The following is a 24,068-nucleotide window of genomic DNA, read 5'->3' on the forward strand; positions in this document are numbered from 1 at the left end:
TTTATTATAATATTTGCACTCATGCATTTTTAAGTTAAAGATGAATCCTTGAAAAGACTAACTTTTGATGTACACGTGATCCATTGGCCATCATGTACGTTAATACCTTAACAAACAACTAAACATTCACTTATAGATAAGATACCATCCCAAAACAAAATTCTAAAGTCCAAATGGCTCTGTCACCAATAAAGCTCAACAAACAAGGTCCCTCGTTACCTCCTCACACACATGCAACATAAATAAATTCTCAACTCTCAACTCTCACACACATTCACCTTCATCTCAAATTCTCCCCCAAAAATCCACACTAAAATTTCATTTCACTGCATATCTTTTTTTTCTCACTCTTCTGTTTCTAACACAACACTGAAACCTAAGCCAAAACAACAAAAAAAAATGTCTAGCTCCAAGAAAAAAGTAACCTTAAACTCTGTATCCATAAACCTCGGTTGTGGAACATGTAGAAGACCAAAACTCAGTTTCATATTCAACCCAAAACAAAAACACAAAAAACACCACATTCATAACAACTCTTCATCATCTTCTTCTACAAATTCAAACCGTTGGAGACAACGAGACAGACACAATACCGAAACTTCAAACAGCACTAGCAACGCTACTACACCAACAACAAAAACATCATTCGACTCAAATAAATCACCATCACTGAAAGGACTCGGAAGAGTCGGAAACGAAGGAGTAGCGGTTGAGAAAGACTCAGATGATCCTTATCTTGATTTTCGACATTCTATGCTACAAATGATATTGGAGAATGAGATATGTTGTAAGGATGATCTTAGAGAGCTTTTGAAGTGTTTTCTTGAGCTGAATTCGGTGGAACATCATGGGATTATTATCAGGGCTTTTACTGAGATTTGGAATGGAGTTTTCTCTGTTAACTCTGATTTTTCTCCAGGATTCAATCTCAACCGTATGTCACGTGGATAACTAGTTGTAAAACTAAGTTGTTGTTTTATGGGATGTAGCTTACAAAGTTGTATAAATAAGTTGTAGTTTTATGGGATGTAGCTTATAAAGTAGAATTTGTATGAGAGATGTTTGGAATGAATTGCAGTTTTACTAAAAATATGTTTTATTTATGTAACGGTTATTGGGAGACTAATGCATATGATATTCAATTCTAGAATCATGATTCTTCACGCCTCATATCCGCGCCTATGCGGTTGTGAAGTATTACGGTTATGAAGTATTGTTCTTTTTAGATTTGGGTGAGGCAACGAGTCTGGCCTGCGGACAACAGACAACAGACATATTTGTTTTGTCTGCACTTTTGGGTCGAGGTAAAGTTTTAGACCCTCTCTCTCATATCTGCTCTGCCTTGCCTTTTTTCAATATTTTACGGGTGCGAATATTAATATTAATTTTTGCAATTTTTAGACTAAAAAGATGCATGACCACCTTTCCTCCTCGTTCCGCCAACACTTTTTTCTTTCTCGTCCCGCCAACACTTTTTTCTAGGACCGGATAAAGTTTTAGACAGCATCATGTCATATGCCCGCCTCGTTTTGTCTTTTTTTTTTTGAATTTTATGAGACATGTTTAAACGAGGTGGACATTTCTATTTGTTATCCTTAATTTTAGGTGTGAAAACCTTTACGACACTGTTATTTAGAAAAGACTATTAGTTGAGTTGATGTGTATGTGTTGTATGTAAACTATTTTAGATTTCATTATCAAACAAATGTCAAACTAGCTAGATCAAATATACTTATATCAAACACAACAAAATTAATTTTCTGTTGCAAAAAAAAATCAAACATTCACTTAGCCTCTACTAAAAGTGGAAGCAAAAATATACATTTAGTAAAAGTAGATTCTTGAGCTGTTGGATTGGATATGCATGTGATACTTAAATTAAAATGATAAAACTGAAAATTAACATCATCATATTGCATTATTGTGTTTGTTAAACCAGACACAACATAATGATCATTTTAACAAAGTATCACATAATTTGTAATACTGCATACGTATTCATGAACTTACTCTATAGTGGTGGAAAGTGTTTAACATGCATATCCGTATATTAAACTAATTTTGATAACATCCTTTATTTCCCAAAATTTCCATCCCTTTCTTACACAGTATGACAGTATCTCAGTAATTTCATCATTGTACAGACAGTGTGGAGCAATGAATCAATTGTCTGGCACTCATGATTTAGATTTGGATTTGGTGTATGAATATGGTCAAAAAATAGTTTCCAACTTGTCAGGCTATGAGTGTAATGCAGTGGTGAGAAATATAGGCATTGGGATTTGAATCAGATGTACAATGATATGCATGGTCTAACTTCATCCAAGTATAAAACATTTTTTATTTCCATTTATTTATGTATACTTTCAACACTCATTACTTTGTAGTACATGCATTTAGTTTCTGTTTGTATTTACTTGGGCATTATGCATTGATAGCTTGACCACTGTCAAATTTGAATTTAAGCTTTTTCAAAGGAGGTAGGTTACAACAGGGGATCAAGGTCGGCAACCATTAATAATTGACAGCAAGGTTTGAAATCTTTCATTAAACATAAATTTACTTTAACTGACTAAGTCTATAAGATACATCTCAAATCTATTTTACTTATTCAAAAGCATAAAATCAGTTCACACACGCAAAGAGCAAAATACATTTTTTGATTTTCAATTTTCATTATATTTATTTTGAATTTTGAGGTGATTTGGATGTTGGAGTGTTAATTGTGTAAGTCCATCCCGTGTTACCGTGACTAAGATCACCACCACTGTTTCAAGATAAATAGTTCTCTAATTACATTCATTTCTAGTTTCTAAACGAAACAGTGGCACCGTTTCACTACAACGAGGAAGGGCTTTTAAAGCGCTTTTTATAGCCTTTAAAAGCGCTTAAAAGCGCTGTGAAAGGTGGCGCTGGCGTAGCTAACAAAAGCGCTTCTGAAAGCGCTCTGGTAGGCCCCCCGTATAAGAGCGCTTTTCTGGAAAAAGCGCTCTTGTAGGCCCCCCTTTAAGAGCGCTTTTCTGGAAAAAGCGCTCTGGTAGGCCCCCCTTTAAGTGCGCTTTTTCCAGAAAAGCGCTGTGATAGGCCCCCCTGTGAGAGTAAAAAATAAAAAAAAAACGCAACATACTAAAGCGCTTTTGGAAAAGCGCTCTTATAGGGTGGGCTTTAAGAGCCCTTTTTCTAAAAAAGCGCTCTGATAGCCCCCCCTATAAGAGCGCTTTTCCAAAAGCGCTTTAGTATGTTGCTTTTTTTTTATTTTTTTTACTTTTTTATTAATCTTTGGTAGCGCTTTTACAAAGAAGCGCTTTAGTAGGTGGGCCTTTAAGAGCGCTTTTCAAAAGCGCTTTCGTTGCTAAATGAGGTATTTTAATATGCAGCCTGTAATTTAATCCTCCCAGTCGACCTGTAATATTTTCGACCTGTAATATGTTTTCAACCTGTAATATTTTCGACCTGTAATTTATTTTCGACGATATTATTTCAGCCATCAGTAAGACAATATATATATATATATACTAATATAATACCATTATAATATCCAAAATTATATATATACATCATTACAACATCAATAATATTATAGTTCAAATCGACACAAATCCTACATGAAAAAGCGCTTAATATAAAAATGACACAAATCTTCTTTGATTTCTTCCAACTTAAGCTTCGGGTACGCAGCAGCACGGAATTCGTCAAGGTACTACAAAACAAAAACATAATATGAATGATATATTTAGTTAAATGTAACAAATTATATGAAATTATCTTAAGTTATAAATTCATACCGTGAGCGGAATCTCTAATTGATTCGCCTGAAGGATTTCTTTCATATACCTCAAAACAAAGTATCCGCAATCGTAACTGTTTCGCTGTTGCGGACACTACATAGAAAAACAAATAAGATTCTATAGTTGTCTTGTTTTATCAAGTAGCATAAATATATTATAAGCAACATTGTGAAAAATAATGTACCTGCACTTGGATCCAAGTAATGTTGTTAGATTTAGTTCGGGATACCTGTGCGTCCCGTTGACTTCGGAACACTTGTATTGATCTAATTAACAAATATATAAAAGCATATGTTTAGATCAATCCCACAAATAAGTAAATATATAAATATACACGAATATATATTTAGAACGATCCCACTTACAAATCAACGATTTCCTTCATGGCCGGATAATTGGTCCATTCACCATTTACCGAATTCAGATAATACACGACTTCCCTTATAGGGTTGATAGCAAGCAGCAACCAGTGTGCTCTATAAATTAAAACAATAGGTTATATGAAAATTTTGCTATACACAAAAGAAACAGAGATTAGATGAACAAAGAATGAGAAACTAACCCTACTGGTCGGGTATTATACGCCCAAAGATGCAGACTTTCTGTATTGCCGGTGGACATGAAACTATCTACTAAGCGCTGTCTAACTGATTCCGGTTCCGAAGCAATTGCCATTCCGCTGCAGTGGGCGGAAGACACGAAACGGAATCTGTTAGACAACGGAGTCCCGCGCAACACTCTGTCATACAACAACCTTAAATAAAAACATAATAAACATTAGATTATTTTCATTGAAATGTGTAAATAAATTATATTGTGGGACTAATTAAATAATATATCGGATGAGTGAATATTACCGGATGTATGAGTGCATGTTAGTGACGCCTAGTTGATCATGCTTAAAAATCTCCTCCAAGTCATCAATTGTAATAAGTGACTTGAATTCAATACCGAAGACACTTTCATCCATAACGATTTCACGTAAAGCACCATCCTTCAAATCGGACATATCAACCATTGTTGCGAGCGTCGACCGGTATCGAGGCACAAAAGCACCGCCTTTTTTCCCGCTGGCTTCGGAGGACCAGTGGGTGGTACGGTACGAACTTGCTGCGTCACTTGTTGTGACTCCCGACCGGATGCCTAAAAATCATATAAGTTAGGTAAAATATAAAATCATGCAGATTTAGATTCAGATTAATTATTAACACTTTAAATGTACCTCTTTTAGTGATGCAACGGACTCCTCCTCCTGTAAAATCCCTTTACCCTTAACTGTGGGTTTTATAGGAGCAGTCTAAAATTAAAATGTAAAAAATAATTAATAAACGGTTTAGAATTGACATTCGAAAACTAAATGATTCATAATCGTTTTCAATATACCTCATCACTATAGGTAATGAGCTCCGAGGGCCATGCAACAAATGATCCTATTGCATCTCACAGCAATGTCGTCTCTGAGACTATGTCAGGTACCGGTAGCATCGCATCATGATCTACTACAACATCCACCGATACTTTCAGATGTCCATCCGGGAGCGGTCTATGGTGAAGTAAATCTCCCAAAGTGTTGTGCACTTTTCCCTTGCCAACTAGTCGATAATTCGGTTCCGATAAGTATAGTTGGCAAGATGAAATGCCCTAAACCAATAGTAAATATAAAGTCATTATCATTAATAAAATAGAACAATTTAAAAGGAAAAAAATTATAATTACCTCAGGAAATTTCCTTTGATAGTTGATACTAGCCTTATCACTAGTTTCTTTCACCGATGAAGTGTTGCACTTTTCTCTCATATACGCTTCTTTATCTCTTTGCAATTCAGAGACTTGTGCTTGCAATTCCGCCAACTTTTGCAACACTTCTTCATTTGAAGGATTTCTTCTCCTAGGACTCTTGTAAAAAGAGGTTGGAGTCACACCATGACCCTTACCCCTCACCCGACCGGGATACTCAGGAGCATCTAGTGCTCTACTAAGTACGCTCCCCTCACCGGTGGATGCCGATTGCGACAAGGTCTCCTGTAATTCATTTACATTAAAAAATCATTTATATATTAAAAAACATTTGATTTAATTAAAGACACAGTATTATACTTACACATTCAGTAAAAACTCTCTGAACTTCGGGATCGACAGCATGATCCTTGCCCACACGAGCTTCCCTCCACAACACATGTTCAGGAAGTGAGGTTTCCTCACTTTTAGTCTCCTCTAACTATGCATTGACACAAATGATAAAATCGTCAAATAAAACACATTTAGACAATTAATTAAAACGCATTTCTATTTACTTACAATTTTATCCTCCAAGCGTGCATATCCCAAACGCCCTTTTTTGTATGGATATGCGGGTTTGGATGCTCTCGCACTATTCTTGGCACTCCTTTTCCGAAAATCTTCATCTCTTTGCTTTACAAACTCAGCCCAATCTTCTTCACCAATGAAGATCTCATACTTTTTTGGCCGTCCCGGTGCCTCTTCAAGAAAGTTTCCATCTTTATCCTTAAGATAAGTGTTTGTCAAAAAAGCTTTCCACCCTCTATATCTTTTGCCGGCCAAACCAAGTATGTAGCGTCTACGATCATCTGGTATCTCAAAAGTCCTCTGCAAAAAAACATACTCATAGTGTGTTAGTATAAGTAATTTAAACAATTTATCGTCAAGATAATAACAACAATTAACCATATATGATATATACCTGAAGCTCGTCCCAAATCGCTTTTTTTTTTCGCATCCAAGTCTTCGCTTTTCAGATTCCATTTAGCTACGGAGACCGGAATATGCATACGAACAAGTGTACCAATATAACTTGTCAACTTTGCAGAATTAGGACCAATTGCTTGTTTATCAGAATTCCATTCCAATCGGTATACTAATCCTTGGTCTCTATGTCGAACGATTCCCTTCATGATAGTGATGCCTCGTGCAACTTCTTTTGCTTCAGTATCAGGTGGAGCATTTGTATCCGTGGCATCTCTTTCTAGAGCATCTCTTTCTTGTGAGTTTTCAGGTGGAACATCTCTATCCGGAGCCATTTAACCTGTATCAAACAAACTAAAGCACATTAGTACACTATTAATAAGCTAACAATCTATACAAGTAAAATTGAAGTCAAACCATGCATGTACAAGTAAATCGGAAACGAAATCGGTACAAATCAAAATAAGCGTCAAAAAATAAAGTTGTCGGAATTGAACGAAATTTACATGGCTATGGTAAAACGTCCCCACGGACTCAAAAATAAAGTCGGTTTTCCGAAATTCAGACCCTAAGCCCGACTTTTGATTACGGGCAGAAGCAAAACCGATAAAAAAACAGTCCCGAAATGTAAAGATAAGTGCATGAGCAGCTCCGGAATCGTCAAAATAGTATAGTTACATGTAAAGAAGTCAACAAACGGATTCATGGTTCAAAAGTTATGTACAAAACGAGAATATGCACCAAAATTGAATAAGTACTATACTATTGATTAAAACAATCGGTACAAATTGAATAAAACAAATTAGTCGGAATATGTATACTATTACCTTTATCACTAACGTCTCTTTCTTTTCTTGGTAGGATTGTGTTCTACGCGTCTCTTAACAACTCGGACGGTTGGATTGATCCAAATACCCTCATTATGATCATTTCTAGTACAAGATTCATTCTCATTTTGATCGTTTCTTGTACAAGATTCAATGCCAACACCAATATCACATTGATCTTCAATCTTTTCATCAACTATTTTGTTAGATAAAAGCACTATAGACCATTTCGTACTTGTCGGATCATTGACATAGAACACTTGTTTAGCTTGAGAGGCTAGAATGAAAGGCTCATCTTTGTACCCTACCCTATTGAGATCCACTTGCAAAAATCCTGACTTATCCATTCGTATGCCACTATTATTTTCAACCCACTTGTAACCAAATACAGGAATCTGAAACTTCGCGTAATCAAACACCAAAATGCGCTCGATAACCCCAAAATATGACAATTTTGCAAATTTCGGATTTAAGTCATTCGCACTTGATATGTGCATTGCTTCAGCTACCAAGGTAACACCACTATTTTGCATAGTACTTTTATCATCCTGTTCTTGGGTATAAAATGTGTATCCATTAATAGCGTATGCGCTATAAGAAAGCACAATTACAGTTGGACCATAGGCTAAACATCTCAACCTTTCTGTTACTGAAGCAGGATCTGAACGATACTTTGAATAAATATGATCCCTAAACCACGGTATGAAACTTCGATTGTGCTCTCGTACTATCCAGTTCTCATTTCTATTTGGATTTAAATCTCGGAGAACAACCTTGTGCATTTCAACATACGGCTCAACCTCAATCTCATTGTGCAGAACATACAAGTGCGCTTGATCCCGTTCGACCATTGATACTGTCACAACTTTATTTCCAATTAGCCTTTTTCCTTCTTTTTTTCGACAATATGAGATTTGGGGAGTCCAATTGATTGAACATTTGACAGATATTCAGTACAAAACTCAACCGCTTCTTCAACAACGTATCGTTCGGCAATACAACCCTCCGGTCGACTTCTGTTTTTCACGTACCCTTTTAATATTTTCATATAACGTTCAGCAGGGTACATCCATCTCATATAAGCTGGTCCGCCCAGTTGTGTCTCTTTCACAAGATGAACGACTAGATGAACCATTATGTCAAAAAACGAGGGAGGAAAATACATTTCAAGATCACATAAAGTAACAACTATCTCTTTTTGCAATGTTGGTAAGATCGCGGGATCGACCACCTTACTGCAAATTGACCTGAAGAAGAAACACAGCTTAGTTATTGCGCTTCTTACTTTTTCTGGCAGAATAGAACGTATACCTATTGGTAAAAAATGTTCCATTATAACATGGCAATCATGCGTCTTCAAACTCTTTAACTTGAGGTCTTTCATGGACACAAGTCTTCTAATATCTGAAGAGTAGCCTTCTGGAACTTTAACTTCACTGAGGAACTTACACAATGTTTTCTTCTCCTTTCTAGATAGAGTGTAAACAGCAGGTGGCAGATATGTTCGTCTTCCTTTCGTCACGGGTCCCAATTCAGTTCTCATCCCCATGTTTACCATGTCCTTCCTTATGTTAAGGCCATCCTTAGACTTTCCTTGTATATTGAGTAACGTACCTATGACGCTGTCAAATACATTTTTTTCAATATGCATAACATCCAGGAAATGTCTTACGTACAACGACTTCCAATATGGAAGTTCAAAAAAAATGGACTTCTTCTTCCACCCACCCTTGACAAGTGAATGTGCAAAAGGCTTGCCAAACTGAGTGCTCACATCTTTCACCTTTTCAAAAATTTGATCACCTGACAAAAAAGGCGGGGCTGTACCATGTTCGGCCTTTCCGTTGAATGCTTTTCTCCACCCATGGTAGTCATGATTAGGATTTAAGAATCTACGATGGCCGAGAAAGACATTCTTCTGACAAAGCTCCAATCGTGTCGTATCGGTTTCGTCTTCACAAACAGGACACGCCTTTTGACCTTTATTGTTGTACCCGGATAGATTTCCGTATGCTGGAAAATCATTAATTGTTCCAAACAACATCGCCCTCAAGTTGAAACTTTCCTTCCTATACCCATCGTAAACCTCCACACCGTTGTCCCACAAAAACTTTAAATCTTTGATTAACGGTGCCAAGTATACGTCTATGTCATTCCCTGGTTGTTTAGGCCCAGAAATTAGCATAGATAACATCATGTACTTACGCTTCATACATAGCCACAGAGGTAGGTTATAGATCATAAGAATCACAGGCCATGTGCTATGCGAGATGCTTTGAATACCATGCGGGTTCATTCCATCAGTAGACAATGACAACCGAAGGTTTCTTGCTTCTTTTCCAAATTCAGGATAATCAGTATCAACTTTCATCCATTGTGGTGAGTCTGCCGGATGTCGCAACTTTCCATCAATAATTCTTTCATCTGCATGCCAAGTCAAGTGTCTTGAATCGGTCTCACTACGATACATGCGTCTAAATCTCAGAATTATAGGAAAATACCATCAGACTTTAGCAGGAGACAACCTTTTCTTATATCGAGGGGCACCACATTTAGGACACTCATTCAACGCTGCATACTCGTTTCGAAACAAAATGCAATCGTTTGGACATGCATGTATCTTATCATAGCTGATGCCAATACAGGACAACATCTTTTTGGCTTCATACGTTCGATTGGGAAGAACATTATCCTCTGGTAGCATATCTTTCATAAGGGCTAATAACTCTGTGAAACTTTTATCCGACCATCCGTTGTCCGCCTTTAAGTTGTACAACTTTAACACCGCAGACAATCTTGTGAATTTTGAACAACCATCATACAACGGTTTCTCTGCATCGCTTACCAACCTCTCAAACATTTTGGGACAATCCGCAAGATCTTCTTCAAGCGCTTCTGTAATCTCTTCGACTCGATCACAATCGTATGTGTCTGTGCAATCGTCGTTTGAAGCATACTTCCTATTACACCTCGACTCAGCATTCCCGTTACTTTTCTCACCATGCATTGTCCAACATGTATAACTTCTATCAATTCCAAACCGTAGTAAATGAGATCCCAACTGATTCCCGTCAACCTTACCCCCATAACAGCAACCCAAGCAAGGACACGGCATTCGAAGCGGGTCTTTGGAGTGCGCAACCGCAAACTCAACAAATTCCCATACCCCTTTCTCGTACTCTTTCGACAATCGGTTTGAATTCATCCATGTCTTATCCATGTCTTAATTAAGCTAAACAAGTGCTTCTTCGTTTCTATAAGGAATTCTGTCAAGATAATAAATAGCTATCATCATAATAGAATACCTAATCAGAATACCTAATCAGAATACCCGATTTCTTAAAGAAGACATTACCTTATTTCAAGGTAATATAAGTCCACAAACCAAAAAACTGGTTGAGAGACACTAAATTGATATTAAATAGAACCATAAACAATAAACTATAAGCAGAATATAACAAACTATAAGCAAGAAGAAAGGGATAGTAACCTGAGTTATAGACTTGATGTGGGAGATGGGTAGGTTTGAATCGGCGTTGTACAAGTAGAAACCAGAGACTTCAAAGTAACTGTAAAATTAAACACACACACGATGCAGTTAAATACACCACTACTAACACAATATCAAAAAAACCCCAATATAGAACTCCATTATTTAAAATGATATGAAATCAATTATCAATTAGCTATAGTAACTACAAACACTCGAATTTACAAAAATTATTTAAATATGTTTAGCTATTTATTAATTTAACTTAAAACAAAAATAAAAGAGACAAACATGAAAATGCATACCATATATTTTACTATACAAATAATTAAAATTAAAATTAAATAAAAATGTGTTTTGGAATATCATTCATTTCCTAAGTCTACACACGAGCTATACACTAGAACTAATCAAGTTGAATTGAAAAGCAACAAAAAAAGAATAACTATCCATAGATGGAAGATTCTCGGAGATACCCAACCATGTCTTTCATTTTTTACACAAACAATTTCATTGATTAAACCGTAAAAATACCAATAATGTTTCTTCATAAATTCATATATAGTAACAAGAATTTGTAAATTGAGCAAGTTGTGAAAGATGAGAGAAAAAAACCTTGGTAATGGTAGCAATAGAACAAGACAAGAAGAAAATGGTAGCAATAGAACAAGACAAAATCACCTATCTCAATAAGCACTTACTTAATCTCTACATGTGAAACAATTAGAGCACTAACGACAAGCAAATCCAATGATCAAAACTATTGAAAATCTATTGATACATTTTCATACAATGATCTAATTGAACAGTTCACTAATTAGTACAGAGTATGAAGTAGTATTCTTTGAAGCATAACAATAGAAATTTTTAAAATAAAATAACTCAATTTATTTGCTTCTGTTTTCAGTTATGGGAGATGCAAGCAATTCCAATACATTTTCATAAAGCAAGGCAGTATTGATACATACTTGGTTCAATCCATTCCACAAACAGTTAGTATGCACAAAAGCAAGATTATGAACACTTCCATTATAACAAATCTATTGCATCTCGAGTAATAAACAGATAATTCAAACAAATTCGCAAGAACTAACGACAAGCAAATCCAATGATCAAAACTCAATTCAAAGTTTGTGAAGATTACCGAAATTGAAAGATGTCGTGAGAATCGGAGAAGAACTTCGCGGTGGTGGACGGCACCGATGGTTGTGGACAGAGGACCGATGGTGGTGGACGGCACCGATGGTGGTGGACGGAGGACCGAAGGTGGTGGACAGAGGGGCGATGGAGGATGATGAAGAAGACGGTGAGGGTTTCTGTTTCGCATGCAGAGAAAACGAAAGAGAGAAAGTGAGAAACAGTAGAAGCGTGTTTTTGGTTTTAATTTTATTAATAAAGGCTACTAAAGCGCTTCTGGAAAGCGCTCTCATAGCCTGGTCTATACCAGCGCTTTTGACTAAAAAGCGCTCTCATTAAACCCCCCTACCAGAGCGCTTTTGAAAAGCGCTTTCGTTCCTCCCCCCTACCAGAGCGCTTTTAAAAAGCGCTTTCGTACCCCCCCCTACCAGAGCGCTTTTGAAAAGCGCTCTCATACCCCCCCTACCAGAGCGCTTTTTAAAAGCGCTTTCATACCCCCCTATAAGAGCGCTTTTTTAGCGTGTTTTTTAATTTTGTTTTTAGCGAAGCCTATACCAGCGCTTTTTCCTAAAAGCGCTTTCGTAGGGGTGCTGCTAAAAGACAAATTTGGTATAGTGTTTGCGAAAAATAATTTCTAATTCCTACAATTTCCATGATTTCAGATCCAATATCTAATTTACTTGTTCGTAACCTCTTCATGTTACCGAATCAAGAATGTTCAGAAGTGAACCCGGAGACATGTCGCAGTCGATCCGATCAATCACTGTTTCAACTGCGATTCGTCGGATTCTCAAACATCTGATTCCCTCGAGAACTCCGCAAAACAATAGAAAGAAGGTTCCTAGATCCAGATCTAGATCTGTACTAGAGGCTGGAAACAATATCCTTGAAGATCAAGCTGAAGGTTCACGATTCATCCTCCAATCTAATATCGTTGATACTTCCCACTGCTAACGTAGTACTCATTGTGGCAACATCGAAGATACAACGAGTTCATAATTAATGACGTCAGGATACTATGAGCTTATAGTTAACATTCGACGTATCCCTAGTATAGAAGAACCTTCTATAGGTACCAAAGGATCTCCGGTCGAGGTCCATACGAGGTTGCTCATATAGTTCTCCTAGTAAGTGCAGTAGTTCCACTAGGGCGTGCTCCAGACGAGGTTGCTCGTAAACAGCATCCCCCGAACGACATCGATGACTATCAAATTCCTGTGGTAGGGCCAACTAAGATGAGTTGGACTCACCGACTATAAGCACCAGGAAAATGCACCTTGGATTCTGGCAGGGTGGAAATCAGTCGGCATCTACCTCTGATCGCCGCTCAGCTTCTCCGTTTGAAAGGAAAAATTGGATGGGAAGAAAAGTTCAATCCCCAACTAGAGGTCAAGGAGGCAGGTCTCTCAAGAAACGTCGCCCACATCCGAACTTCCTCTTGGGTCCAAGGGGAGTCGACCGTTAGGCCGAATTGCCTATAAGTAGATTGTTAGCCACCTACCGACTGCATGAGGTAAATATCATTTTGGAATGACAGAAGTCAGGAAGTTTCTACATCGATAATTATAAAGCGACTAGCTAGAGCATTTGACAAAGGAAACTTCATGGCCTTAAGGTTTTAACGGTTGTCCTCAAACTACATCCTCAATGGAGCCGACCACCCGACATTACACGAGCAGGAAAATATAAAGCGAGATGCTTTGACATCTTGTCCAACCGAAGAAGATACCTTAAAGAAACACTATAACAAATAACGCTTTTCATGATGAAGCTTTCACGTCAACCAGAAAAAAACGAGGTGTTAAGCCTAGGTGTGCCATGTTTTATTTTTTTATAATAATAAAAATAAAAACTTACCTTGGTTTCTAATATATCTGACGAGTAAAATTAATCAGGACACGCTTTGAATCCCAACTTTTGTAGTTTATGTTTTTATTTGCTTATAATTACAAACTAAAACAACTAACCTTTTGGTTTCTTGATATAACTGAGGGATCAAATTCGATATAATCGAGAGATCAAATATTCATATTTCACTATAAAAGCAACATATTTTATCCTAATTCTTACTTATTTGTAGTGACCTCAAGCTCGCAAGCATCATTCTTTGGGATGGATTGCAAGACATAATAAATATTAAATCTTCTTATAGAAAAAATTGTTTTTGCTGCCCTTGCAATCTATCTCACATAATGGTATTGATGTTGTTGTTGTTGTTGTTGTTGTTGTTCTTGTTCTTGTTGTATTTTTGCTTATTTGATAGATTGCAAGTGTAGAAAAATCATTCTTCCTTCAAGGAGACAATGAAAGAAGCTCCCTTATCTTTTTGTTATGAACCATTTATTCATTCTTCCTTCAAGGAGACAATGAAGGAAGCTCCTTCAGCAAAAATATTCATTAAAAAGAATCGGACTGAATAAAGGCTATGCTTTTGTTAAATTCACTAAGCCTAATTCAACTTGGAGATTTATCTCACAACATAAAATCAGAAGTGGGATTTCGTTGTAATAACTTGTTATTTTAAAGAGTATTGAGAATTTGTTGTAAATACTTGATGTTATTTTAATATTCTTTTTAAATAACGTAACTTTCAGATATATATATATATATATATATATATATATATATATCTTGCATCTCGATGTTCCTAAGAACCGAGGGTATATTTTAGCGTTAATATTGAGGAGATTTGTCACCGTCCTTAATCAAATTCTTGTCGTCCATTTCATGACTATCAACGCTCAAGACACTACCATTAGTGAACTGCGTGAAACCTAAATAACTTTGACTATACAAGAAATTTGAATATCAAAAGTTGCTAATACAATATCATGAAGCGCTTGAAAATATCTCCACTTTAAGATTTGCAAGAGTGTTTGTCATGAAGAGTTCTCTAAGATGGATTGTAGGAGCAAAAACTTATTTGAGTTTAAGGTTTTTGTTCTTAAATATTTATTTGAACATAAAATTGTTTATTTTTCTAACATTTTTTTTTGTTTATATCAGAAACAAATGCATGGAAAAACAATTGAAAACATATTGGAACATAACATTTAATCTATCCTAAAATTATATGATTTGAAGATCTAATATCTGTATCATGGGAAAATTAATTTACCTAACCCTTTTTTTGTTGGGAGAAAAGAGTTTCCCATCATTTGATCTTTCCCAAAATGTCAAAGAATTGAAGATCCAACATATGAGCTTCATGGACAATCAATTAGTTCATAAATAAATTATTTTATTAATGTTCTGTGTAACAATGTAACAAGTTTATTAAAAAAATTAACGACCCCTCGATTTTCCTGATAAATTTAGATAAAAAAGCGCTAGTTTTTATAAATGATAAAAGTGTAGAAGTCAGGGTTCGAACCCATGCGCTACAAATTTTTTACCTCAGTGTTTTAAACACCGACGTAATAAGGTTTTAATTTTTTATGACGACCTTAGTTACCTCGCTCCTATAGCCGAGATAAAACACATTTCGCGTTGCAGAGATCTAGCCACTCCAAGGGCATATGCAGTGGATTCTAGAGAAGTCCACCTCGATATCAGCCAAACCTCGGGGACAGGGACGAAGATCTTACCTTGGGTAAAGTATCGGTCTTTTGTGACGCAAAGCACTGTTAAAAGATATGACCATATCTCACTAGGTCCCGAAGCATTAAATACATCATATTAGGACAACAAAGCTAATTACAACAAAATGCATGGTGCATAATATATAATTTAATACATTAAAATTGCAAGTTATATAAGGATTATGTTCAGACTAAAGAGAAGAAATAATGAAAATCCAGGAGGTCCGGCACTATGGACATTAGCTAGCCTAAAACATTATGAAAGATAGTCTCTTTTTCGATCATCTTTGGATACATCCCGCATCTGGTCACTCTGGGTGACCCGTTTCTCTTCGTGGGTCCTCAGATCATTAGTTTGGTCAGTCTTATTCTCCTTAAGATCTGACCCGAGGTTTTGGATCGTGGTAAATGATGTTAGACGCTGGCCTGAGGATCTAGAGGGGGGGGGGGTGAATAGATCTCACAGAGTTTTTCAGAATAATTTGAACTAAAGCGAAAGCGGTTCTGATTCGACTTGCGTCTATTCCGGACCGTTATTGCAAGGGTCGTATATGTGACAAAACCACAAGATAATTGAGATTAACGATGAAGTGATATGTTATCGAATCAATACGTTTCACAGCTGAAAATCAATTACCTTCTAAATTGATAAACTTTGGTTTGCAATGCAGTAATAATGGAATAAGCAAAAAGACAAACACTTGGTGATAATGTTCAAATTGATGATGATTCAAGATGCGGTGAATTGTGATGTTTATGCAGAACCTTAATTCACAATTTTAACACTTGAATCGTTAATCAATTTTGCAATTATGACCAAATATGAACAGAAAGTAAATGAAAAGATAAAAGCGACAAGAACACGATATTTGTTCAGGCAGTTCGTCGATCGTCCTCGCTACGACTACGTCTGCCCCCAATTCCAAATTGAAATTGGGAAATCTTCCATTAATGTTGAAAGCAGTTTATACAAAGAAGAAAGCAAAGCGATAAACAATAAACCGAATTTGTCGATCCTTTGAATCTTCTTCCCCCTTAATCTTGAACCAGATCAAGGTGATCCAAGAGCTTCACTTGATCCCTTTTCTGCAGTGTCTTGAATTGCCTTGAACCCTTATTCTTCAATCTTCACACTCAGATGGATCCTCGATGAAACCTCTTGATAAAAACCCCCAAGAAACACCTATCTTGGAGGACAAAACCCTCAGATTTTATTCACCAAAAACCCCACAAATCTTCACCCACTAGGAATCTTCCATTCCGTTCCATGGACGTTATCGAACTCGATCACTAACCCTCAACGCAAGAATGATTATGTGTAATTGTGTTGGAGATGACGAAGAACGAAGATGAGAAGACTTTGTGTATCTTTCAGTCGTTGGTGTTGTTTTCAATAATTGAACCTTGGACACTATATATATGAGAGCTTATTAGTTGGAGCAGAGAAAACCAGAAATTTTGGCATTTTTGATCAGATAGGTCGACCTCTTGTGGTGCTTAGGTCGACCTAACAAAGCTGCATATTCTTTTTGATCAGATAGGTCGACCTCTTGTGGTGCTTAGGTCGACCTAACAGAGCTGCATATCTTTTGGATGTCATTTGTTCCCAGTTAGGTCGACCTGTTAAAGAAGTAGGTCGACCAGAATCTACTTCAGATGCGTTTTGGGGATATTTCCTCAGATTAGGTCGACCTAGTTGTTGTGTAGGTCGACCTAGCAGAATGATATGTAAATTTCTTCATTTTAGGTCGACCTGTGTTGGGAGTAGGTCGACCTGACTGCTGTTTTTCTGAGTTCCTCTTATTTTGCTTGTGTTGAGTCGACCTGTATGCATAGTAGGTGGACCTGCTCTGTTATGAGTGACCAATGCTTGCTTTTCTTTGAGTTCTTCTGCTTGTACCTTGTTGCTTGTATGCTTGTTGAGTTTGCCATGAATCAAAAACATCTTTGAGTGTGATCTTGTATTCACAAATGAAATCTCTGACTCAACTTCTCTTTGTTAAGCACTCCGATCCTTCTCTTTAAACAACTTCTCAAGCTCTGTTATGTGACCGACCAAGGCACCAAGGGATCCAAATTGTTTCACTTCATCCAAGAAAGAAGAAACTTCATTCAGGAGACCGTGCAACACATTCCCTCTCGAAGCTAGCCACTTTTGCCTTAATAAGGGTATAGCAAGCCTTGAAATCCTTGATCTCCTTAGAGGAGGAGTCGGGGAGCAAAAGCTCATTATGACTAGCTGCAGGCTGATTTAAAAGGGAAGCCTCCTGAAGAACCTAGTAAGCTAATTTTCTAGAAAATTGGATTTTTCAATGGGAGAAAGCTGGCAAACCCGTTCATAGTCGTCAGCGGACACACATTCTTTCATCTCTATTGCTGTTTGAGGTAAGCAAACAACATAGAGGGCAAAAGGGCTAGAGTATCTCTCAAATGGATGCTCAGATCAAGACCAAGCTATTTAGAGCTTTTTATATTTTCCTTACTCCCTAGATGATTGCTTTTCCCGATCCTTGTTAGCAGGTCGGTCATTTTTCTTTCTATGACCCTCCGAAGATGCCGACCTCGCCAAGGGAGCCCTGACATTTAGTATATGAACTGCATTAACAGTTGGGAAATCTATCGTTTTTAGGTCATCTAGAAAAGTGTAAGATAATTAGAGAGTAAGAGAATATGCAAGGTCGCTGACTAGAAATAAAGCTAAGACAAAGGCTATAGCAAAAAATTTCTTCCTCACATCCGCAGATTTCACTTCAATAATATCCCGACAATTTATCTTCGAGTCAAAAAAGGAAAACATTGATTTTTTCATAGCCTTTTCCACATCTCTAAGCGCATCATATAATATGGAATAATATTTAGCTTTTCGGGAGAAGTGATATGTGTAGCAACCTGCCCTAAAAATTAAGCTTTGAGTCGCCACCTATTCTGAAGGGCGAATAGGAAACCCTACGCAGTTAAGAGATCGGGGTAAGTTATTATAATCAGGTTGAGGGAAGGTGTTAGGCACCCTTAACCATTTCCTAAGGTTTGTTTTAAGGTAACAATTTTATGGCTAAATTATTAAGGTTTAATAGCTAAAGAAGTGAAAAGGGCAATTTGAACTGAATGGAGGTTTTAGGGAAGGGGACTCGCCTTGGTTATCCAAGTGCCTACGTATCTCCTTAGGGAGAATCAGAGTCAACGTAGTTCGGGCACAGGGTTGTACGCCTTAGAATTTGAATTTGATATGGTTTTAAGGCTTTTTGAATGGCCTATCGTAGTTTTAGAAGTTGTGATTTGAAAGGCATTTTGAATTGCCTGATTGAAAAGGATGAAAATTCGTAGTGTCGTGGTTTAGTGTGTTTTGAATGTTTGGGCGTACAACCCTGATTTAATATGTCACCGTTAGTTGCGATGATCAATAGGTTTGATCATTATAGTTAACGGATTAATGGGGCATTGCTGGTTACTCTGATCGATAGATTCGATCGTCGCGGACAGCAAATTGAAGGTATTTTAAATTTGATATTTTTTCATCTCTTGTCTAATGCGACTAATAGATTTAGTCGGGTCGAGAAGAGAATTAATCAAGGGTTAATGTTCTTTGCCAAATGGGCAGTAGGATTGGGCAAACCCTAATGTGTATGACCTTTCTATGGTTTTTATTGTGATTTTTAATAATTAAAATCGATTAAATAATTTAAATCGATAATCGAAATAATCGGGAGAATAAATCCTAAAATCCCTAATATAGCCCAAATTATAATTTATATGCTAATCCTAATTTAAATAAATAAATTAAATCTAATCCTAGAATTAAAGATAAAATAATTAATAGTAAAAAGGAATAAATAAACCTGGGGTGGATCCTGTATGACAGCCTTTTGAGGGAATACCATAGGGTTGCGTTCTTACGAGCGCTGGATCTGGCTAAGCACTTAGCGGATGGCCAGGATGAGAGGTTGCAACGTACGTCTATTAGAAGCGCGCGCATGGAATCAAGAAGCTTTCTAATTCACAAAAAAATCAAACGTAGCGGCTGGGAATCGAAGCAGCGCTTCTTCATTCACAAGTCTTTGCACTTGCCACTCGTTCGCTTTTCTTTTTCTGCAAACAATACAAACGCTAAGTAATATATAACAATATGGAATAGTGTAAACATTAAACGAGAATTCGCGCGCGTGGATTTGAACGGACGAATGGCTGCTCGACACGCCATCGTCTTCTCCGTTTTTCTGGAAAAATGCAGAGGTTTATACCCACGGTTTTGCACTATTGCTATATACCTGTCATTATTAATCTCAACATACAAGTCCAATAAATTCTAGATAAAAACAACATTTGACTAGAAATTGTCTGCTGAACCTAATGGTCTTATCAATTTGGGCCAATTTTGCGTCTAATTGGTTTCCCCCAAAATCATGGACATGAACCCTAACAATGGCACCAGTCCAAACCTGCACTTAGTATACAATTAAATTGCCCAGAAAGTATCAACACATCATTGTAAACATGAATATACAATTAAAATCGATTTACAACGCATGAAAGGGCATAATCGATGTTGAAAAAAAAATTAAGAAAAACGGTGGCCTCTAATACGTGATTCCCGACGTGGTATGGCCTTGTGATGATCCAAACTGCCTCAGTGAATACCTATGAAGCAAATTCAAACCTTTAAACGCCTTGAATTCGTATGCAAATTGCAAATCGAATATCTCTTTTTTTGAGTTTTGGTGAGTCCGGTTTTAGCTCTTGGAGGCCGACAAAAACCTCCTCTCGTCTGCAATTCTTCTATCCTTATAAAGGATGCATTAGGTCAACACATTTGCCTTCAAATCTTGTTAATTGATGAGATTTATATTTTGATTGATTCTTGGATCAAAGCTTTCCAAAATTGACTATTATTTTCCTTTTTTTTTATTATTTTAGTAGCCTAATAATAATAATAATAATAATAATAATAATAATAATAATAATAATCAATAGTAATCATAAAATAATAATGACATTAAAATCCTAATATAATATATTTTTATTTAACTAAAAGAAATCAAATAATAAAAATAATAATAACAATAATTAGAACACAATGATAATTTTATTAATTAATAACACTAATCAATAAATATTAACCCTAAATAATAATACTAATATATATAATTACTTAATTACTAAACCTAATTATAATAATAAACTTAATTAATCCTAATACTAATCCTAATAGTAATCCTATTAATACTAATAATAATAACAATTAATAATGCTAAATACTAATAGTTAGTCCTGATAAAAAAATAATAATCGAAACAAGTGTTAGTAAGACTCAAAATACTCCAAAAAATGATAGAACTCTTGTAATGATTGGACCCAACGTTTGGGTCCTAAACATCTGTTAATTACACCCTTGTTTTAACCAACCTGATTTATAAGAGAGCGGGTTTGACAATAGAAATGTCAAACCCCATGACTCTTAATTTTGAACCTTGATGGATTAACGGACGTAAATTTGATCAGGCAAATTTTGGGGTATGACAGCTGCCCCTGTTCAATCTTCTTAAACCTGAAGAGTCGGATAGGCACATCTGCCTATCGTGATCTAAAGGTAGAAGATGATTGAACACTGAAATGCCCTGAAATTTGCCTTTTTTAGGAAGAAATTCCGTGGGAGATGGGCTTACAGATGCCACCCAAGGTAAATACCCCTCCTTTTTTAGAATGTGAAGCATATGTTTTCGAAAGGAGCCACTTGCTTTGATTGTAGCATGGCCTGAAAAGGCAACCTTGATTTTATGCAATGTTATGATGCATGTAATGTATGATGTAGTGAGCTTCTCAAAATAAATGAGAGCGATGTATGTATATGCATTATGAATGAATGAGGTATATAATTGAATGATGCATGATTGTTAGTTGAAGTATGTTAGTAAGTTTGGAAAAGAAAAATAAAACCTTTGTGTATTATTGATGATGTTTTGGAGAAGATCACTGCCGAGGGACTAACTTGATAAACCTGTTAGAACAAGATTTGTTCTGATCAATATTCCTAGTTTTGATGATAACAAGGATATGAATTTTGTGTGAGATAATGTGGTACTCTAATACATTGCAATTTCCCTTTCAGGAAATATATAAAGAGTATGCACAAATCATCGCTCAGAAGCTTTGTCTCAGAAGGTTCAGCATGCAACATCAGAACATGGTCTGGCAAGACATCAGAAGATGGTCAAGGCAGAATCAGAACATGGGTCTATGGAAGCATCAGAAGAACTTGAGGTCAGAAGCAGAAGCACTGAAGTTCTCATGGTATCACGCTCAGAAGCACTTCAAGGTCAGAAGACAAGAAGATGCTAGGCACCAAGCTATTTGACTCTGATGATATTCAAATATTTTATTCACAAACATCAGATCAGAAGAAAGTACAGGTGGCAGGCTACGCCGACTGACAAAAGGAACGTTGGAAGCTATTAAAGGCAACGTCACTAGACACAGCGTGAACAAGGCTCGAGGTAGTTGACAAAAGCGTGAAACATTAAATGCAATGCTGTACGGAACACGCAAAGCATTAAATACTCCCAACGGTCATCTTCTCAAGTTCCTATAAATATGAAGTTCTGATGAGAAGCAAGGTGAACGATTTTTGAAAGAACCAATTCTGAAAAACTTGCTGAAACGCTGCTCAAATTCAAAGCTCAGAAACTTCATCTTCATCAAAGCTCACTACATTGCTGTTGTAATATATTAGTGAGATTAAGCTTAAACGTTAAGAGAAATATCACTGTTGTGATTATAGCTTTTCAGAAGCATTGTAAAACTCTTATTTGATTACATTAAGTTGTAAGTAACTAGAGTGATCAAGTGTTGATCAGGATACTCTAGGAAGTCTTAGCTTGTGTCTAAGCAGTTGTAATTAGAGTGATCACGTGGTGGTCAGGATACTCTAAGAAAGTCTTAGCTTGTGTCTAAGCATTTGTTCCTAGAGTGATCAGGTTGTGATCAGGATACTCTAGAAGACTTAGTCGTGGGCTAAGTGGAAAACCATTGTAATCTGTTGCGATTAGTGGATTAAATCCTCAGGTGAGGTAAATCACTCCGTGGGGGTGGACTGGAGTAGTTTAGTTAACAACGAACCAGGATAAAAATAACTGTGCAATTTGTTTTTATCGTTCAAGTTTTTAAGTCTACACTTATTCAAACCCCCCCTTTCTAAGTGTTTTTCTATCCTTCAATTGGCTTCAGAGCGCCGGTTCTAAGGTGCAAGCACTTAACCGTGTTTAGAAAAGATTCAGGAAGAGAAAAACGCTTCAGTAAAAGATGGCTGGTGAAGTTCCAACAAATCCAGCTGCATCTACATCTGGCTCTGCTGAGCAATACAATGGTAACAATGGTTATACTAGACCACCAGTATTTGATGGTGAAAACTTTGAATACTGGAAAGATAAACTGGAAAGTTACTTTCTTGGTCTAGATGCTGATCTATGGGATCTTCTGTTGGATGGTTACAAACATCCTGTTAAAGCTACTGGTGTAAGGCTCACAAGAAGAGAAATGACCGATGATCAAAAGAAAGAATTCAAGAATCATCATAAATGCAGAACTGTTTTGCTGAATGCTATCTCTCATGCAGAGTATGAGAAGATATCTAACAGGGAAACGGCCCATGACATATATGAGTCCTTGAAAATGACTCATGAAGGAAATGCTCAAGTCAAGGAGACTAAAGCTCTTGCTCTAATCCAAAAATATGAAGCCTTCAAGATGGAGGATGATGAAGATATTGAGAAGATGTTCTCAAGATTTCAAACTCTAACTGCTAGATTGAGAGTTCTGGATAAAGGCTACACCAAGGCTGATCATGTAAAGAAGATTATCAGAAGCTTACCCAGAAGATGGGGTCCAATGGTAACAGCATTCAAGATTGCCAAGAATCTGAATGAAGTTTCTTTGGAAGAGCTTATCAGTGCCTTGAGAAGCCATGAAATAGAGCTGGACGCAAACGAGCCTCAGAAGAAAGGTTAGTCTAATGCATTAAAATCTAATGTTAAAAAATGCACTAACGCTTTTCAGGCTAGAGAAGAAGATCCTGAAGAATCAGAATCTGAAGAAGAAGATGAACTGTCCATGATCTCCAGAAGGGTGAACCAACTCTGGAAGAGCAAGCAAAGGAAGTTCAGATTCTTCAGAAGTCCAAAGAGATTTGAACGTGGAGAATCTTCTGGTGACAGAAGATCTGACAAGAAGAAGGCTGTCTGCTATGAGTGCAATGAGCCTGGACATTACAAGAACGAGTGTCCAAAACTTTAGAAGGAGAATCCCAAGAAGAAGTTTCATAAGAAGAAAGGTCTTATGGCAACATGGGATGATTCTGAATCTGAATCAGAATCAGACTCTGAAGGAGAGCAAGCCAACTTTGCGCTGATGGCTACAGAAGATGATGGATCAGAATCTACATCAGAATCAGATTCTGAAGAGGTATTTTCTGAACTATCTAGAGAAGAGTTAGTTTCCAGTTTAACAGAAAAATTCATTCCTAGCATGAATCATATTCTGAAAGAATATGACT

General features: G+C 36.7%; 2 protein-coding genes across 2 annotated transcripts; one reads left to right on the forward strand and one right to left on the reverse strand.

Annotated features, from left to right (window-relative positions):
• Window positions 1–202: 202 nt before the first annotated feature.
• On the forward strand, window positions 203–1,057 carry LOC131635924 (transcription repressor OFP6-like). The gene has a single exon (XM_058906561.1). It carries the CDS (start codon window positions 400–402, stop codon window positions 949–951), a length of 552 nt encoding a protein of 183 aa, XP_058762544.1. The 5' UTR covers window positions 203–399; the 3' UTR covers window positions 952–1,057.
• Window positions 1,058–1,697: 640 nt separating this feature from the next.
• On the reverse strand, window positions 1,698–4,810 carry LOC131635922 (uncharacterized). The gene is made up of 5 exons (XM_058906560.1): window positions 4,646–4,810; window positions 4,351–4,542; window positions 4,154–4,264; window positions 3,979–4,054; window positions 1,698–1,760 (listed from the first exon to the last, which is right to left on the reverse strand). The coding sequence occupies exons 1-5, from the start codon at window positions 4,804–4,806 to the stop codon at window positions 1,698–1,700; spliced, it is 603 nt and encodes a 200-aa protein (XP_058762543.1). The 5' UTR covers window positions 4,807–4,810.
• Between the last annotated feature and the right edge of the window lie 19,258 nt (window positions 4,811–24,068).

This window comes from Vicia villosa, unplaced genomic scaffold (assembly GCF_029867415.1).
Source record: "Vicia villosa cultivar HV-30 ecotype Madison, WI unplaced genomic scaffold, Vvil1.0 ctg.001593F_1_1, whole genome shotgun sequence".
NCBI classification, from domain to species: Eukaryota; Viridiplantae; Streptophyta; class Magnoliopsida; order Fabales; family Fabaceae; genus Vicia; species Vicia villosa.

Bases quoted from the DNA above. Each gene is read 5' to 3' on its own strand.
- LOC131635924 (XM_058906561.1), top strand. From the start codon at position 400: ATGTCTAGCTCCAAGAAAAAAGTAACCTTAAACTCTGTATCCATAAAC.
- LOC131635922 (XM_058906560.1), bottom strand. From the start codon at position 4,806: ATGGTTGATATGTCCGATTTGAAGGATGGTGCTTTACGTGAAATCGTT. The intron at 4,265-4,350 runs GTTAGTTTCTCA...TTTAATTTATAG, and splicing joins TATAATACCCGACCAGTAGG to AGCACACTGGTTGCTGCTTG. The intron at 1,761-3,978 runs GTGCAGGTACAT...TTTTTGCAACAG, and splicing joins ACAACATTACTTGGATCCAA to AAAATTAATTTTGTTGTGTT.